The 20062-nt window shown below is 44.1% G+C and overlaps 1 protein-coding gene across 1 annotated transcript; it reads right to left on the bottom strand.

The window, feature by feature from the left end:
• Positions 1–453: 453 nt before the first annotated feature.
• LOC306777514 (uncharacterized protein) lies at positions 454–20062 on the bottom strand. The gene is made up of 4 exons (XM_079268669.1): positions 20039–20062; positions 3650–3926; positions 2947–3156; positions 454–2284 (listed from the first exon to the last, which is right to left on the bottom strand). Exons 1-3 carry the CDS (start codon positions 20042–20044, stop codon positions 2984–2986), a joined length of 456 nt encoding a protein of 151 aa, XP_079124795.1. The 5' UTR covers positions 20045–20062; the 3' UTR covers positions 454–2284; positions 2947–2983.

Below are 20062 nucleotides of genomic sequence, written 5' to 3'. Positions count from 1 at the left end.
ACTTTTTTTTATTTACTGCACATTTCAAACCCCTTTAGTTGGACTGGAAGTAGTCCAGGATGGACCTGTTTAAAAGGCCACCACAGGAGGAGGAACCCTGTGGGGTTGGGATCCTCCCTCGGTTATGAAGGTCAGCTTCAGGACTCTGACCCTAACACCCTCAAATCAGGCACCAATCTGACCCCTACTGCGTCACCAAAGACACAACAGTGATGTGTAAGTCCTGTAATCACATGAACACCAAGCATGATAAACCAGCAGAGCATGAAAACTATCTGAGCCGACCAAGTTAGTAAATCACATCAGACTGAAGAACAGCATTTAAGCTCAGCTTGTAGCAGGTCTGTTGTTCATATTCATATCAATCATGCACTGCTGCCAGCCTCTCAGGAGAAGAGCTCTCTGACCTCATGGAGACTACGCAGACACCCTCAGAGACCAGCAACACTGGGCTTTGGTTGGAATGTACAAAATACAAACCAGTTTTATTTGGTTTTTACAATAAAAAGAAGATTCAAAGTTACAAAAGAAGGATAATATGAAAAGCAAATAAAAGAAAAAGGCAAAATTCAAAAGTTCATATCACCAAATAATCCTCGTCAAAAAGACTCCAAGCTAGGAGCACCTGAATAAACCCCAAAAGCCCTGATTGTTTGTAGTCTCCTCCTATTTCTACCTTTTTACTTGGAGCATCGTTAACTTCCTGGTCCATATATGGTCGACAACTAAACATTAGTAAATCACTGGATGAAGCCGTTTACGTATCTTACAGTTCATGACAGACTTCTTTTGGTTAGCAGTTATTTCTAAGGTTGCTGTCTGGTCTTCCTGGTGGAACATCAGTCAGCGTGTCTCCTAAACAGTTAACACGGTTACAGCATCTGACCTTACATCCTGTTTCCTTTGCTGACTGACAAAGATCAGAGCAAAGTGTGTCAAACCAAGATTATCTCATGAAATCATCTCAACCAATTATAATTCACAGAGCATGTCGGATATCACATCGATAAATGACTGAAAGTCACTTAAACATCATCATTAAATGACCACTCAGTAATAATAGAAATCAAAGAAGTAAAGTCATGAGAGATTCATTGATAGGAGAGAAATCAACAGTAACTCACAGAGTAGAATAAAACTTAAATGCATCAAGACTTCATGAGTCTGAAATAGAACGAAAGAAAACAAGCCAAGTCTGTTTCACAGCGCCGGGGTTACAACTGAAAGAATAAGACTCAAATATCGTCATTCATGTCATCAGAATACATCTGCAGCACATTAACGTAGCAGAATACACACATGTAGTAGATGTTGTGCTCTAGATGAGACAGTGATGTTGTGAATCTGTTCATGTCATCATTCACAGTCTGTGATTTATTGCCAGCTGTTCTTTCTGCATTCAGCAGTTTGAACTTTGTTACTTTTATGACTTAACTTCTTCTTATTGGTTCAATATTTCTGAACCATCCACGTACTGAGCTCTGATTGGTCAGTAGGCGGTGCTTTTATACGAGTTGATAGGTGGGCGGGGCTACACCAACATTACAGAGTCAAGTCTCCTGCTGCTCACAATAAAACCTCTTTTTGTGAGTCGGAGTTCTTTAACCCTGTGACTCTGTGAACAGCTGAATTCTGTTCAAAATGATGGTAGAATACGTTCACCATACTATACACTGTATAGTGAACGTATTTCAACAGAATTTTAGTGACAGTTTAACTTTACTCCGTACTTAAAATAGCTGAAAGCAGCGTGCACATCATTACTACTGGTGGTGCCCCTGTTGAGCGTTTTCACAATAGTTTTACAAATGTGGTTGAACATTATCATGAAACAAATCAAATATCCAGTCAATGACTTCTGGTGTGAGGGGCGTGGCTTTTCAAAAATCACATTTTGTGACGTTAATTACAGCGCCACCATGTGGCCGATCGGAGTTCTATGTCTTGAGAAGCACATGGACATCATTTCCAGTTATTGTTCCAAGTTTCATTTTTCTACCTCATTCCAGCTCACGGGAGTTTGAGCTGAAGCGGCAGACAACAAATATGAACCCTAACAAAAATAATCTGAATTTCAAAAGGTCCTCGAGCCCTAAACAAGAGTACATCTGTTGTTATATGAGGCCCAATGTCTGTATATGTGAGAGGGAGTCAGACTTTAGTCTTTAAAAGTCTTCTGGTGTTTGGTACACTAAATAAAATCCAGGTGGAGGTGATGGAGCAGTCTCCAGTCTCCAGATGCTCTCTGGATCATCAGGACTCAGCTGACAGAGATCACTTCCACCTGATGAGAGAAGAAGAAGAAGACAAGAGAAGAGATGAATGAGTGTTTACAGAGACTCCCTTCATCAGCCGTCAGTCAGTGACGCAGCACATCCAGTAGAAAGAGCAGCTTCCTCTCAGCTCTCATGTTAACCTACACTGAGCTCCAAGCTCACACACCTGCAGACACGTTGGGCCTCCAGTCTGTTGACTCTGCAGGTTCCACTGAAATAAAGTGCTGAGAGTCCTGAACGCATCATGACTGCAGAACCAGAGAGGTGTTCACTGCTCACTGTAAAGATGGATTCAACCCTGTTATGCTGCGTTCACAACAAACGCCAAGCTGATGTTTCAGTGACGCGATTACATACAAAGTAAATGCAAAGTCACGAATAGACGTACATTTGAGCCAATGAGGCGAAATACGCGATGCAAATTTAAATATTTCCAATGGAGTAAGAGATGCACGTGAGGCTGTGTCGTTAAAGCCGTTCAGCGTTGAGATTCTCCTCCTTCATCGCTGACGTCCTGACGCTGTTGAATCAGAAATGGAGGATAAACATATTGAATCCGTCTGTGTTCACCCAGAGCTCTACGATACCTCATACAGAGACCAGACGATGTGTATGAATGTATGAGTATGAACCACAGACTGTCTACGGTACAAACAATAACCACGCTGACCTTCTTCTTCTTCTTCTTCTTCTCCTTCTTCTCCTTCTTATTCTCCTTCTCCTTCTTCTCCTTCTTCTCCTTCTTCTTCTTCTCCTTCTTCTCCTTCTCCTTCTCCTTCTCCTTCTTTTTCTCCTCCTTCTCCTTCTTCTCCTTCTTCTTTTCCTCCTTCTTCTCCTTCTTCTTCTTCTTCTTCTCCTTCTTCGTCTTCTTCCAGAATATCTGGATGAATAAAACAAAGATAAAAATCAATGAGGGGTTGTTTCAGTGAATGTGAGTCATTTCTAACAAGTGTACACATTTCTGTATCAATGAAATATATTTATCTCATTTGATAACTAAAGGCTCTGAATAGGTTAACGATTGTAGAATGACTTTGTATCATTTAACATCAACTGACATGTTGTGCTTCATGTGTGCATGAACTCTGTGGTCTGCAAATAACCAGAAGGTTTATTACTTCATTACAGAGGGAATCAATGACGTCCAAGCAGCATCTTACAGTCACACCAGTGTGCTACTTCTAAACATTAGAGGCAACAGAAACAGGATTGTCTGCCTTTGTTTCGTTGACTTTTCTGAAATTTTTAACATATTTTCTCCGGTGGACGTGTGTTTGGTAGTTTCTTCTGAAAGCCAAAGTGCAACTCGCTGTTTTACGTTTAAAGTCTTTGTGAGATGTAAGTTTGATCTTTGTGTTCATACCATGACTTACCTTTGGGTTCTGATTTGGTTTTTGATAAACTCTTCACGAGATCATTCTCACCAATCTTCACTAAAACTATTCGGGCCACTTTCATAGTGTCTCTGCTGTATTTCTTGACCATCTGATCCACTGTGTCCATCCGGTCTGCATTCTCCAGTTGACTCTTTGGGATTGCTGGGAAGTCTTCTATGACCTCCTCCAAAAACCACTTGAATGTTTTAAACTGGTCGTCTCCTAACTTCTCCAAAGTGTCCAAGAGCTCTTTAGTTGTCTCCATCTGTCCTCTCTGTCAAGATACAAAAGACATTGTTTCAAAATACGATTATTCTTACATTTTAAAGTCATGTGATGAAAGAATAATGATCATGCTGTACATATTTACTGACAATCAGCCACTTAAAGGAGAGCATGAAGGAGGTTGATTGATTGCGTAATGCACATGTGAGGACAGTGCGTCAAAACCTGTCCAACAGGTGGTAGATGTCAGCCTATCAGAGGTGTTTGTATTTCCTCATTCCTCTCCCTCACCTGCAGCTGACTCATGTTGTGTTGTTGAGTGTTGGAGACGGTTATTGTAATGTGTGTTATGCTTTCTTAAATCAAATCAAGTGTTCACTGAGTCCTTCCTTTCCTTTATAACACGTCCTCACAGCGAGCCAATCAGACACATCACAGGTGAGGTGATGTAGTTCTCCTCTCTGTCCACTAGATGATGCTCACTAACCATCTAAAGAGATGAAGATCAGCTCAGTTCAGAAAGATTCAATGAAGCAGCAGCAACTTGGATCACATGCACGTCTCACTGATGAGACACAATGTGACGTTTACATGTATTTATCTATAAAAGTGTTATTTTGAATGAAGATTTGGTGAAACATGTTCCTCAATCACATTCTTCTATATTGATTTATAACCTACATGTTGGAACATTCATGAGCAGCAGCTTCTAAAAGTTTACAGTCAAAAGAATCAGTGTGAAGCCGTCAAATAAGCAGAAGATCACATGACGATGAAGAAGCAGAAGAAACACGTGAACATCTCATGTTATCACCAACAGACCATCAAACTGAAGGACTCGGATCAAACTCAGTGCTCCTGTTTCAGATACAAAGTGCAGCTCACATGAGACACTGGAGACACTCTGGATGTTGGATCTGATCCTGGAGCAGTGTCAGTAAAGACATGACATGAAGCTCTTAGACACGCTCTCTACATGCAGATCAATGGATCAGCAGTGTGCATCGTGTTCAGTCTATTGAAATGATGGAGCTCAAAGTCACAGAGCACAAGTTCACCTCAGGGGGCTTTACCACCGCGCTGCAGCGCTCAAAGAGTTAAAGTGTTTGATGCAGTCAGAATGCTCACATCTGATTATTTATTTTAATTACAACAAATACTGAAGAGTTCAAGATGAGACATAGAACACTGAATTAAAACGCATTGAAGCTTTTGCTAGTTTAGTTCAATCAATGGAATGAGACAGAAACACACTTGATGAGTGACAGAAGAAAGTGGTGCCTGTGGTTTCAGAGGTAGTCCAGGTTGTCCTGCTGTTCATCAGACAATAAGTGACAGCAGCTGATGTAACATGGGACAGTAACTCTGATAACAACACTGTTAGGCCTGGACGGTCTGTAGATTATTAAAGTGATCACTGGATCTTTAGAGTTTACCATCAAATCAAGATGTTCAAATGAAGTAAAACTGAGATAAAAACGAGTCATTATTTAGAGATGTGATGTTTAAAAGTCCCAAATGAACCGGCTGATAGTCAGGAGCAGGAGGTAGCAGAGGTTCAGAGGGACTGTCAGTAAATAGCTGTGGTTAGCACCAGAGGGGTTTGACATAGAGCGTGCTGCAGAGGGTCTGTGACAGGAAGTGATGCTTATAGGAATGAGTTTCTCTCAGGAGAGCATGAAGGAGGTTGCTTGATTGCGTAATGCACATGTGAGGATTAATTACAGGCCTGTGGATGTTTTCTGAGGTATAACAGGAGGATCATAAGACGGCTAACATGCTGTGACTTATTTACAGTCTATTACATACATGTTACAGGTTATTATAGCATTTCCACTGTTACTACACCATCACACACACAGGTCCTCTAGGACGGGTTCTGTCCTCTGGGACAGTTGAGACATGAAGTGAGCAAACAGGACTCCACTAGTGGAACCAAGTGTGTGTCAGGGTTGTTAAGCTGGTTGTGTCCCAATCAGGCTTTGTCTTCTGTGTTCCGTGTCTTTGTGTAGCTCCACACCCTCCTCACTCTACCGGTCAGCCACTCCCTCCTCATCAGCACAACTCCCTTCACCTGTTCTAGACACTATATGAACTCTGCCTCTCTGTCACTCTTTGCCAGATCATTTTCATGTCTACCCGCCCGTTTGGCTCGTCTTGTTCCCGGGTTTCCCGACTGCCTCATTCTGCTGGATTTTCCCCCTCGTCTCCTGTCTTGTCTGTGGATCCCCTGTTGTGTCCTGTAAGTTTCCTGTGTTGATTTAATTCTTCATTAAATACCTGCTTCACACTACTCTGTCTGGCCTGCTTTTGAGTCCTCCACCACACCCTGTGACAGGTTGTGTTGTGAACATTCAGAGTGTTGACTCAGCTTGATCCAACCTGTCAGACCAGTTCAGACACTCAGATTACAAACTTCTGTTGAAACTTGAGAAACATGAACATTATATTTCTATAAATCATTGTTCTTTATCTCAGAGAGAAGTTCTACTGCAGATAACAAATCTATCCTTAGAAACATCGTTCTATTCTCAGTTAAACAGAGAAACAACACAAAGAGATCAAAGTGATCCTGATGATCAAACATGTACAGATTCCTCTGGTAGGATTCTCACCTGCTGAACTCACTTCAGGTCAGTTTACAGACACGTTGCACCGTCATGTGTGGAGGAAACACTGGAGAGAAGAAGCTGCTCATGTCCTCCTGTCAGTCCTGGTGTCTGTGTCCATTTGATCTGAGGACGCCGTCACACCCTCATCACTTCAGAGCCCAAGTCTAAAATAAAACCAGTGAGACGTCAAAACCTGTCCAACAGGTGGTAGATGTCAGCCTATCAGAGGTGTTTGTATTTCCTCACTCCTCTCCCTCACCTGCAGCTGACTCATGTTGTGTTGTTGAGTGTTGGAGACGGTTATTGTAATGTGACATTATGTAACTAATTTGACATTAAACAGAAATGCTCTGACGAGTCACTCTCACTCAAACTGCACATTTTCCCCGACTGGCTGCAACCTCCTGGTGATGGGTGTGTTTGTTTTGGCACACAGGACAGGATCTGACAGCCCTGACTACACCCCCACCCCCAGACTCATATATTAGCAGTCACTGGTCAGCTGAGGACAGAGTGTGTGTGTGTGTGTGTGTGAGGGAGTTTTTAAAATGTAATATGCTAATATGCTCAGCCTAATGCAGCTGTACACTGATACAAGTCAAAAGTAGAGCTGACCATCCAATCATGATCTCCGTATCTGAACATGATCGATGACAGTTGAACACGTGATTCCTAAATCATGGGCATCAATCTGCTGTCCGCCTCACAGCCGGCGCTCCGGTTCATCCCGAAGGTGTTGGAATGGGATGTGGTCAGGTGTCAGAGGTCACCACCTGTGATAAACAGCCCGGGACCATAAGGTACCCATACGTATGCAGACACCACCTTTGGCCAAATAACAAGACAAATGTAAAAAATGAAACATTTTACTAACTTTTCTTCAGGATATGTAAATACATTGTGCACAGATTTGATACAAGCTCAGATACAATTTATCCTCAAAAGGACATCAAGTAAACTTCAACATACACAACAAAAGTGAGATATATATATATATATATGTATATATACATGTATATATATATATACATGTGTTGGGATCTAAAGGAGCGTGTTTGGGTTATCAGCATTTAAGAAACTGAATTCTTGACATCAATAGAATTATTGATGTATGTAACAATTATTAATGATTATTAATATAAACGGGGCACCACCCTGCGAACAGGGACCAATAACCAAACGATAAAACTAATTCTCATAATTAGTAGTCACTCATAATGTCAATAGTCTGCGTATGACTATACATTCAGTGACAGTGAAGGTTTTTAAGTTCGAGCACAGGCTACTACATACAGTCTTATCAAATACATATGCACAAGTAATCACAGACGACTGCTCCTGAAAGTATAACAGAGTTTATTGAATCAAAATAATAAATGATCAGATCAATTAATATTGCAACCAACAAACGTTATCATACAATTTTATATGCCTAAACTAAAGAATGAATAAAATGGATGAGGGTGTATGTCTGTGTGTGTATGTGTGTGTGTGGGTGAACAGGAAGGAGAGTCTTACAGCTATCGCTAAAAACTACAAAGATGGCGGCGTCGAGTGACGCTGGCCAAAGGGGAGGGGCCTTAAGAACTACAGCTAAAAACTACAAAGATGGCGGAGTCGAGTGACGCGGACCAAAATGGCAGTTAGGCTGCTGTATGTAATTCACGTGTGTGTTTCGTGAAAGGAGGAAAGAGGAAAAGGAGCGAGAACTCGAAGTGAATCACGCTTCGGCGTGCGATGTGGTAGGGAGCCTGCTTGCTGGTTCTATCATGCATAAATATACCGCTGTCGTCTTTGAACTGCCGGTAACTTATGCCGTGATAAACCACGCACCTCAGCTCACTCACCGAGTCGAGTTAATGAAAAGAGAACTTCCACCCGGAGTGGAAGACAATGAATGAAAAGAAATCAAATAAATCCCAAGCAAACAGTCATAGTTGATACACAAATACAACGGCGCTTCTCTGCTCCGTAATGATTGCGTAATACCTCAATATCACGCGACAGTCTTAAACACACAAAAACACGGGAATATCAACATATAAATGAATGGCCTGAATTAAACTTAAGTTAATTTAAGCTAAGCTATGCCCAAATGCCAAGAATCTTACTTGTAGATGCTTCGTTGCAACGTGGAAGTGTCCGTGAGCAAAGTTGTCCTTTTTCTTCGAGAGGAAGGGGGGGGGGGTGCTTCTCAGCGCGGCGTTGAGCTGGCGCTGTTTCGGTCTGTCGTGGCGCAGCTCGCTCTGGAGCAAACGCAGACGTGATCTGTCCTCACGGCAGGGAGGGTGATCTAACTTCGGCTGACGGCGTGGTCCGTGCGTCTTACCGGGAATCGTCGGTGAAGGAGGGAGGCGTTGTCGTCTTTCCTTCGCCGGAATGTGTGCACCACAAGAAAAAGGAGCAAAAAGCGCTGAACTGATCGCTGAAGCAGATTCGTTATCGCGGGCTGTTTCATCCAGCGAAACGGCTTGTCAGGGTTTGATGAGGGGAGAAGGGCCGTTGTTTCCTCGTGGCCAGCGTTGCGCTGGCGGGGAAAGTTGGTTCTTCTGTGGCCTGGACGGGGGGTGTCCGAGCAAAGAGAGCGTGGTGTGCTCCCTGTTCGACGGAGGTCGACGGGAAAAAGCTGGATTCTCTGTGGCCTGGACGGGGGGGGGGTCCGGGCGAAGAGAGCGTTTGCGTGCTCCCTAACTCAACCGAGGTCGAAGGGGGAAAGCCTAGAAGTGTGAACTAAAAACAGTTTTATAGAACATCGGCTGAACCACAGGGGTCCTGGGGTCTCCTGGCCTTCGGCCAATGAGACTGCAGCGGTTACCATGGTTTTTTGGGGGGGAGGGGGAATTCACACCTGAGTGTGAAATTTCACCCAGAGGAGGCTTGTTCTCATCAAACTACAAGTCAGGATGAGAGCTTTGCTTGAAACAGTGAAGGCCCGATTCTCTTTGTCCACAGCACATGTTTAAGCCATAGGCCAGAGCCCAACATCCCCCCTTTGTTCTGAAGAGCGAGGTGTTGGCTTCGGTCTTTAGAGCAAACCAAGGGCTGGCATGTGCACCCATGTGGTGGGGAAACCTAAAGAGGTGAGACAGTCCAAGTGTTCCTGAGACCAAAAGCAGTGGTTAAAACAGGCAGTGTTCATTGTTCATAGAGTTCAAGGTTCATAGTGGTCAAGTTCATGGTGGTCAAGTTCAGAGTTCATTGGCATCTGGGCAGATGACTAAGGTGGCATCTGGGCAGATGACTTTAACTACTTCTACCTACATCTACTATCATACACAATTCACATCATAGGTGAGCAAAACATTATTCCCAAATAATTCAATTGCTATTATGATGTTGTGATATTCTAGCATTGTGGCACAGTGTCAAAGAAAGTAACAACCCAAATAAAACAAAACAAAACACAAAGAGAGAGAAGGAAAGAATAGAAAGACAAGAAGCAGGTGAGGGGCAAACAGTGGTTACTGGTTCAACTCCTAGACAGGACTGGAGTCCGTCGGCGGAGCAGTCGTAGGTTGGCTACGTGGTGTTATGAATAGGAGGGAATCCAGTTTAGTCTGTCGCTTCTGGATCTATTAGTACATGATATGTGCGTCTACCTCTCTCTGATCGGTAGATTTAGAGCGAGTCCTGTGTCTAAGTTTTAGAATCTATCGATATTGGAGTTGCGTTGCCAAGACTATAGGCCAGAGGTACCTGTGAGGGTTGCATAACAGTAGTGGTAGCAGATTTACAGATTTCGTTAGCACGGCTAGTGTGACTAGCTAGGCTGGTCTTTCGCTGCTCCAGCTGTTGACAGCTGAGCCTTCTCGGATGAGGTCCTGGGTTAAATCTGACTGCTACGGCAGAGGTTATGTCTTCTTTGGTTACTTCTGGTAGAGTCTATAAAGCATGCAAAGGGTTCTCTATGAGAGTGGAGCATCAGTTTACAGTCGCAATGAACGTTTTTCAGGTCATGCAACTGTTCTGGTTGAAGTTGGCTGTGTTAGCGGTTAGTGCATGTCTACAGGGTGAGTTGGAGCATGCAGTTAAACGTTAGTAGTCAATAGTAAGCTGCCATTCTGCCGGTTGGTTTCGGCACTGGCGAGATTAGAGTGTACTTCCTGTGAAGTACATCTCTCTAAGTTTCTGTTGTCAGAGAGCCCACCCCCCTCGCGCTGTTCAAGTGGCGAGGGCCGATATCCCACGTTACCGCCAGCACTCAGGGAAACGTCGCGAACAGTTTCACTCTGGAGTGTGTCATGGCGGGCTGGTGATATCTCCCTCCCCCCACCCTCCTAATTAGAGATGGAGACAGGTCCGGCGCACAGGTCAAGTTCAGTTACCTACGGCACTGGCGACTTGACAGAACCGGGCGATGACTCGGCTGAAAGAAGGCGGTGGCTTCGTTGAACAAGCTGGAGGTGGCTCATGCTGAGAGAGCAGGAGAACAAGGCTTAGTTGACGTAAGATTTTACGAGCTAGGGTGCTCGAAGGGGTGCTCGAAGGGCCTCTAAGGTTGTGGCACCCTAGAGGTGTATGCGAAAAGGTGGGGGAACACATGAGGCTCGTTTCTGACCCGGAGTCGAGTAGAGCAAGAGTGTTATGACCCCCCAGTAGGACTGAAGAATATGTATAGAGATATACATAACGGGCATTGCCTTTGCGAGCAAGGTCGTCCAAGAAGGTTGAAGAACGAGGTGCGAACATGGGAGTGGTCGTTTCCGGAAGTGTGCTGAGTTCTCTTCCCCCCCCCTACCACGTCGACTTGGCAGCAGGGGGAAAGGTCACTTGGCTTAGTCAGGTGGGCTGCGAGTCAGCGTTACCTGATGGGTTGTCCTTGAGGGTGTCTTTCACCCCCCTGGTTCCGTTGGTCTTTCGACCGCCAGGGTCGTTTGTTCCTCGGGGGTGACCAGGGCTCGCTAGGCCAAGTCCTCTTGTCGTCTTCCGACGCTAGGTCGGAGTCGCTCGACTGTTGGATGCCTAAGACTATGGCGGTGTCTTCGTACCGATTTGTCGGCCGTCCGCGTGTCTTCCATGCAAGTTGCGCATATTTCCTAATCTCTGGCATGGTGAGGTTACTCGTTCTGCAGTGTATCGTAACAGCGTATCTCACGTTGTCGTGGAGATTGTGCAAGAATAGCGACTTGAAGGCATGGTCTTCTAGACCTGGGGCGTTACGTCCTTGGAAGTACGCAGATCTCAAGCGCCTGAAGTAGTCTCTCGGAGACTCTAGCCTTTCCTGGGAAATGGCAAAGGCGCAGAGGGTGGCAGAAGCTGGGTCGTTGTACAAGGAGTACTCCTCCCTAAGGGCGTGACAAAGGGATGAATAGCGGTCGCGGATGCTCGGCTGGAGCGTTTCAATGAAAGCGTGGACGCTTCGCGCAGTGGTTTTCCACACTAGCTTTAGCTTTTCGCGCGATGAGGGGCGCGATAGGTCGAGGAGGCAGCGATCGATCTCCCTTAGGTAGTCATCGATGCTCGAGTCGTGGTTATCGGGATTGAAGCGCTCTACGTCTTTTGCCAGAGGCTCGATCTGTCGAGTATGCAGGCCTCCAAGGTTGATGGGGCCTAAGCCGTCCGAGTCGTCTGAGTCTCCATACTCGCGATGGTGGTAACGACTATCATCCTCCCTCCCTGAGGGGGATGGGGTCAGTTCTTGTCGCGCGCGTGAACTGCGTGGAGGATTGCGTTCGCCTGAGGTGGTTTTGAAGCCACCTGGGCCGACTAGGACCTGGTGTTGGTCCTCTCTCCTCCTGGTTGGGGATGTCGTTTTCAAGAAATGCAAGGTGGTTCGGGTCTCGGGGAATGAGGGAGCCGAGACCAAGAAATGACTGGGCTGAAAGGCTCGATAGGGGGTAGCGGTACCTACCGGGGTTGCTGGAACACCTTGAAGCGCTTTCAGTTTGTCATCACTCTCTGATGCTTTAGAGAGTTTTAGGTTGACCTCTTTGAGGTCACTGCGCAGGCTACTATTTTCTGACTGTAGGGCTCTACAGTCATGTGACAGCTCCTGAACCTCTGTTCGGAGTGTCCAGATCTCGCGTTGCTGCTCGTCGCTCTGTGCCCGGGTTCGGGCAGCTTGCAGCTGCATTTTCTGATGGTAGATGAGCAGTATTTCGCCGATTACGTCCTGAATCAGGCGCTCTCTGTTACCTGCTGGGTTATTTACATAAGCTGCTCTAATTGCTCGTCGCATAGGACAGCAGTGTATTTTGCAAAGTACTCTCTTTCCTTTGCTGTGAGTCCAAGGACATCAGCCACCGCATCTCGTAATGCGGTGTCTTCTGGAGCTACAGCTCCAGGAATGGGGAATTTCTCGTCGCTCATTCTCTCTAATGAGCACGACTCCCAGTGGTTGTTAATTCCCTAGTGTTAGAACGGAAACTGTTCGTGTTTACGGTTCTCAGTGAAATGTCTAGTTCTGTAACTTAGGATTTCTACTGTTAGATGTTAATTACTGTTAGTGTTACGGTTCATGCAGGCGTACAGTGAAATGTCTAGCTCTGTGACTTACGTTTCTACTGTTGCTGCTCTGAGGTATCACTACTGCTTTGCAGCCAGAGGTGCGAAAATGCTAATGTGGTTTAGCACTTTGGGCCTGTGACAGCTGTGTGTAACTTCTTTGAGGGATTTAAGAAAACAAGCAAGGTATTACAAATAACGATCAAATCTACTACACAGCTGGCTGTTAGTTTAAGAAATGAAACGAATAATTAAACCTGGAAACGAAATAAAATTTCGAGAAGGGAATTAAAGATTAAGATTAAAAATCAAAATTTAAAATCAAAAATTTAATTACAATAAGACAAGATTTTGAAGATCAAAGCCTACCTATTTTGGGGAATAAGTTTCAGGAATTTGGATCATTCAAAAGAAGAAAAAAAAATAATTTTTCGAAAAAAAATATTTTTTGGAAAATTAATTATTCAAAAATAATTATGGATTAATGTGCATATATACTGTAACAAAACTGGAATAACGTAGCCTCACACGGGGCACCATTATGTTGGGATCTAAAGGAGCGTGTTTGGGTTATCAGCATTTAAGAAACTGAATTCTTGACATCAATAGAATTATTGATGTATGTAACAATTATTAATGATTATTAATATAAACGGGGCACCACCCTGCGAACAGGGACCAATAACCAAACGATAAAACTAAGTCTCATAATTAGTAGTCACTCATAATGTCAATAGTCTGCGTATGACTATACATTCAGTGACAGTGAAGGTTTTTAAGTTCGAGCACAGGCTACTACATACAGTCTTATCAAATACATATGCACAAGTAATCACAGACGACTGCTCCTGAAAGTATAACAGAGTTTATTGAATCAAAATAATAAATGATCAGATCAATTAATATTGCAACCAACAAACGTTATCATACAATTTTATATGCCTAAACTAAAGAATGAATAAAATGGATGAGGGTGTATGTCTGTGTGTGTATGTGTGTGTGTGGGTGAACAGGAAGGAGAGTCTTACAGCTATCGCTAAAAACTACAAAGATGGCGGCGTCGAGTGACGCTGGCCAAAGGGGAGGGGCCTTAAGAACTACAGCTAAAAACTACAAAGATGGCGGAGTCGAGTGACGCGGACCAAAATGGCAGTTAGGCTGCTGTATGTAATTCACGTGTGTGTTTCGTGAAAGGAGGAAAGAGGAAAAGGAGCGAGAACTCGAAGTGAATCACGCTTCGGCGTGCGATGTGGTAGGGAGCCTGCTTGCTGGTTCTATCATGCATAAATATACCGCTGTCGTCTTTGAACTGCCGGTAACTTATGCCGTGATAAACCACGCACCTCAGCTCACTCACCGAGTCGAGTTAATGAAAAGAGAACTTCCACCCGGAGTGGAAGACAATGAATGAAAAGAAATCAAATAAATCCCAAGCAAACAGTCATAGTTGATACACAAATACAACGGAACTTCTCTGTTCCGTAATGATTGCGCAATATCTCGATATCACGCGACAGTAATTTAAACACACAAAAACACGGGGATATCAACATATAAATGAATGGCCTGAATTAAACTTACGTTAATTTAAGCTAAGCTATGCCCAAATGCCAAGAACCTTACTTGTAGATGCTTCGTTGCAACGTGGAAGTGTTTGTGAGCAAAGTGGTCCGTCTTCCTCGTCGGGAAGGGGGACAGGGGGGGGGCTGCTTGCAGCGCGGCTTTGCAGCGGGCGCTGTGTGTCGCATGGCGTTGCTGGTGCGGCTTCGGTCCGTTGGCGTGGCTCGGGAGCAAACGCAGGTCCGATCTGTACTCGCTGCAGGGAGGACAGTTTAACTTCGGCTGAGACGACGTTGTCCGTAGGTCTCCCGGTAATCATCGGTCAGGAGAGGAGCGAGGCTTCGTCGGCTCCTCTGTGCCGGTTTGTGCACAAAATAAAAAGAAGCAGAAAGCACTGAACGAATGCTGATGCAGATTCGTTATCGCGGGCTGTTTCGTCCAGCGAAATGGCTCGTGACCTGTCAGGGTTTGATGAGGGTTCGAGGGGCTCCCTCGTGGGGGGAAAGCTGGTTCTTCTGTGGCCTGGACGGGGGTGTCCGAGCGAAGAGAGCGTTTGCGTGCTCCCTAACTCAACCGAGGTCGAAGGGGGAAAGCTTAGAAGTGTGAACTAAAAACAGTTTTATAGAACAGTGACTGAACCATAGGGGTCCTGGGGTCTCTTGGCCTTCGGCCAATGAGATTGCCGCGGTTACCATGGTTATTTGGGGGGGGGGGGGGGGGGGGGATTCACACCTGAGTGTGAAATTTCACCCAGAGGAGGCTTGTTCTCATCAAACTACAAGTCAGGATGAGACCTTTGCTTGAAACAGTGAAGGCCCGATTCTCTTTGTCCACAGCACATGTTTAAGCCATAGGCCAGAGCCCAACACTGCTGTTAGTATCACTTCTGATGCACTTTGTATTTTCACTCTTGCATTTAATCTTTGCACTGGCTTCCTGTCCAACAAAGAATTGACTTTAAAATCCTGCTGTTGGTTTACAAAGCACTGAATGGTTTAGGGCCAAAATACATCTCCGATCTGCTGCTACCTTATTGTAGCACCTAGTTACCACAGAGATCCGGTTCACAACACCGTAAAGGCACATACACACAGGAAGCAGTGTTATAAAAATATAAATGCTTTATTGGTCCAACCTATGTGGAGTAACCAGTGACAGCTGGGTTAGCAGGCAGGAGGAGTCCACAGACCAGGCGATAAGATAGATAAACAATTTAAAGCCAAATAAACAAAACAAAAAGACCAAGGCAGCGTCCCACTAACTAGAAAAGAAATGAAAACAAAAACATAAGTACTCACCAATAACTGCCAATAACCAGAAAACCAACCCAAAAGATTATCCTTCCACCCACCTGTTCAGCAACCCAGCCACCCCCACTTGGATTCCCCCCCAGCTACCGTTGGGTGCACTGCTCAGGAAACTCTAAAATAACACAAATACACCTTTACATATCCCTTAATTATACTGAATTTCCCCAGCACATGAAATACATAAAATGAATATACCTGAAACAGCCATCCCCCAAACACACGCTGTCCCCTCCGTAACTGACGCCTCTCCGACACTGCGCTACTGACGCAACGTATGCGGCCTCACCATACGGCTCCGCTTGTTGTGGGAGAGAAAGCAGGTGGACTCACGACGGACCCACTAGTTACACCGTCAGTTCCACTTGGTTACATCGTGAACCATCCCGACCCCTCAGGTCGTCTGGGACCGGTCTACTTTCTGTTCCCAGAGTCAGAACTAAACATGGAGAAGCAGCGTTCAGTTGTTCTGCTCCACATATCTGGAACAAAGTCCAGAAAGCTGCAGGTCTGCTGAGACCCTCAGCTCATTTAAATCAAGATTGAAGACTTTTCTGTTTGCTGCTGCCTTTAATTGAACAACATTCAATTCATATATTAATCAATTTCCTGCATTTCTGCATTTTACTACTGTATTTTATTTCTTACACTGTTTTTTAATTGTTTTTGAAATCTCCTTTTCTTTTGCCTTGTGTTTTGATGCTTTTAATGGTTTTATGTGAAGCACTTTGAATTACCTTGTTGTTGAAATGTGCTACACAAATAAACTTGCCTTGCCTTGCCTTTGTTCTTGTATTTTACTTCTTCTATTTTAGTTGAATTCTGTTTCCCAAAGGTGTCAGAATGACTTCTTCTCCACTTAATAATTGTTACTCTATTGTTTATTCCACTGTTTTTCTTCTGCTGTAATCTTTAATGAAAGAATATACTTCTGGATTAATAAAGTTATATCTTATCTTTTCTTCACAAACTATTTTCTTCTTTACGATGCATTCAAAGACAATCTGAGACTTGAGACTCGACTGCTGCAGTGATGAGCCATCAGAAAATCAGACAAATCAAAAATAAAATAAACAACAACAATGTACAACCTGAGGAGGATGATCTGAATAATAGTGAGGAAGATGTTAAATGTAATTTGATTTTGTGTTAAATAGTGAAGTGGAGACATTGAGAGGTCAAAGGCCTCCTGTATAAAAGTGACCAAGTTCATAGAATATGTACAAAATAAATAACATCACAAACCAGAAGATATTTGAGTTGATAAACAAGTTAAAAATCATTTCAATGCTTCAACAACAGTTAAATAAATTAAGTTAAATGAAATGTTTGAGCAGAAACAGTTTGTGTTTCAGACAAAACTTCAGGAATCTAAATGCAAAAACCCGACAGACTTCTTTTAGTTTAACGAGTTTGAGTTGCGGCTTTTCATCCAATCACGTCGCTGCATGAAAACGAGTCTCCAGCAGCTTCTCTGATCAGCTGATTTCACGCAAATCAAAGAGAAAATAAAGAGAAAACCTCAGAGTCCACAGATCAGAGTGTGTCGCTTTGAATCAGAATGAAACTACAACGGTCAGTCTGCTACTGACGGTTTGACCTCCATGAGGAGGAGGAGGAGGAGGAAGATAAAGAGAAACAGGAGGAATTTTATTATTTAATGTTGTAATCATTTTGTATTTAATGTTGTGCTCAGTGATTGCTCTGTGCAGTGGGAGAGGCTTGGCTTCCACATCTCAAGGATATTTATAATCAGTCCAGTCAAGATTTCACTCCAGTGTGTATTCAACTAACTGGAGGGATATTGAACTACTAGACTCAGCTGGAATAGACTAAGTACACTATTCTAGTTTGTACACGTTTTGTTTGAGCTACCTTGCCTGGTTCAGTGTTAGAACTGTCTGCAGTCTTTGTGTGTGTGAGCCAGGTGTGATTAGAGGTCCAGCTGGCCGATTGCTCTGTGATTGCTCTGTGACGTGGGAGAGGCTTGGCTTCCACTCCTGGCAGACAATGAGCAATCAGTAGATTGCTGTCCTTAAGCACTGCTGGAGGCTGGAAGCGTCAGGCCAACAAAGGCAACAGGGCGACTTTTTCAAGCTAAGACTTCTCGAGCGTGTACTTACGGGGTTTCTGTTGTCGAACACGTGTTTGCATCCTGTTTCTGTCCGTTCCTCTGCCCGGTGGTCACGTAGACATTGGATCACTCCCAGGTGCCGTGACTCCACTAACCTCATCTATCCTACTCTCTCAGCTCATGGCGAGCAAGCGGTAGGGGGGCTTTGGAATTGCCAGTCGGCAGTGCCGAAAGCTGAGTTGATCTCAGGCTACGCTTCCTTTCTCTCCCTCAGCTTTCTTGCTCTAACTGAGACCTGGATCACACCAGAAAACACCACCACACCCTCAGCTCTGTCAGACGTGTACTCTTTCTCTCACACTCCCAGAGCTGCGAGGTGCTGGTACTGGCCTGCTAATTTCCCCAAAATGGAGATCCTCTCTTGTCTCTGTTCCACAGTTTTCCCCGTCCTCTTTTGAATTTCATGCTGTTACGGTCACTTATCCAGTCAAGCTCACCATTGCTGTTGTGTATCGCCCACTTGGTGAGTTCCTGGAAGAGCTCGACACATTAGTCTCACACTTCCATGACGATGGCTCCGCACTCATCCTGCTCAGCGACTTCAACATCCAGACTGATAAGTTAGATCCTCTTCTTTCCTTCCTCTCCTCCTTTAACCTCTACCTCTCCTCTTCTCGTCCTACCCACAAGGCCGGCAACCAGCTGGATCTTATCTTCACTAGACACTGTTCTACTGCTAACCTCTCCATCACTCCCCTCCAGCTCTCTGACTACTATTTCATGTCCTACTCTCTCTCCTCTCCCCCCGTACTTCCTCCATCTACCCACATGGATTCTCCCTGTAGTCATCTCCGCTCCCTCGCTGATCTTTCCTCTTCTGTTACCTCTGCTCTCCCTGAGTCCTTGTCTCTGCTATCCCCTGATACTGACACTGATCTTCTCCTCGGCACCCTTTCCTCTTCTTTGGACAACCTCTGTCCCTTCACCTCCAGGTCTGCAGGGCCAACTCCACCTGCCCCATGGCTGTCGGACTCAGTGCGTACTGATAGACTAAGAGAGGCTGAGCGTCGATGGAGAAAAGGCAAACTCCCGGAGGACCTTCTTAACTTCCAATCTCTTCTTTCCAATTTTCCTTCCTCTCTATCTACTGCTAAAGCTGCTTTCTTCTGCTGTAAAATCCTAAAAAACTCTTTGAAACTTTCTCTTCACTCCTACTTCCTCCCTTCTCCCTGAAAACTCACCTCTTCAAGAAGTACGACCCTGAGCCTTCCACTCAGCACTGATTGTATTCATACTAGTTTGTTTCTGTACTTTTGCTCTGGTTTATGCTCTTAGATGCTTGTTTAAAGAAGGAGATGCACTCAGGACTTCTACTAGTTCTCTTGATACCGATGTTGAATACACTTATTGTAAGTCGCTTTGGATAAAAGCGTCTGCTAAATGACTGTATTGTAATGTTGTATTCGATGTTGTTTTTAATGTATTTGTTGTATTTTATGTTTTCAATGTGTGGTAAATAAAATGTTTCTTTTTTAGAAATGACTCAAACTGCAGAATTTCATATTTTGTTGAGTTGTGTACTTAGATTATCCCAAATCTTTCCTACGATCATAAACCATATCACGTGTTCATCATAAACCATATCACGTGTTCATCATAAACCATATCACGTGTTCATCATAAACCATATCACGTGTTATTTCTTTGATCATATGCTCAGTCTTATCTTTAGGAACCTTTGACCTCTCACTGCAGTTCCTCATATCTGTTCAGTTAACAAATGTGCACGATCATTGCTGTATACTCCCAGAAACACACTTTACCTTCATTTATACTCACAGAAACACACTTTACCTTCATTAATACTCCCAGAAACACACTTTACCTTCATTAATACTCACTGAAACACACTTTACCTTCATTAATACTCACAAAAACACACTTTACCTTCATTAATACTCACAAAAACACACTTTACCTTCATTTATACTCACAGAAACATACTTTACCTTCATTTATACTCACAGAAACACACTTTACCTTAATTTATACTCACAGAAACACACTTTACCTTCATTAGTAATCACAGAAACACACTTTACCTTCATTAATACTCCCAGAAACACACTTTACCTTCATTAATACTCACAAAAACACACTTTACCTTCATTAATACTCACAGAAACAC

This window comes from Melanostigma gelatinosum (assembly GCF_949748355.1).
Source record: "Melanostigma gelatinosum genome assembly, chromosome: 5".
In the NCBI taxonomy this organism is placed as follows: Eukaryota; Metazoa; Chordata; class Actinopteri; order Perciformes; family Zoarcidae; genus Melanostigma; species Melanostigma gelatinosum.
Note: the sequence above shows the minus strand (reverse complement) of the source record. Positions and strands in the feature narration are given on the sequence as shown.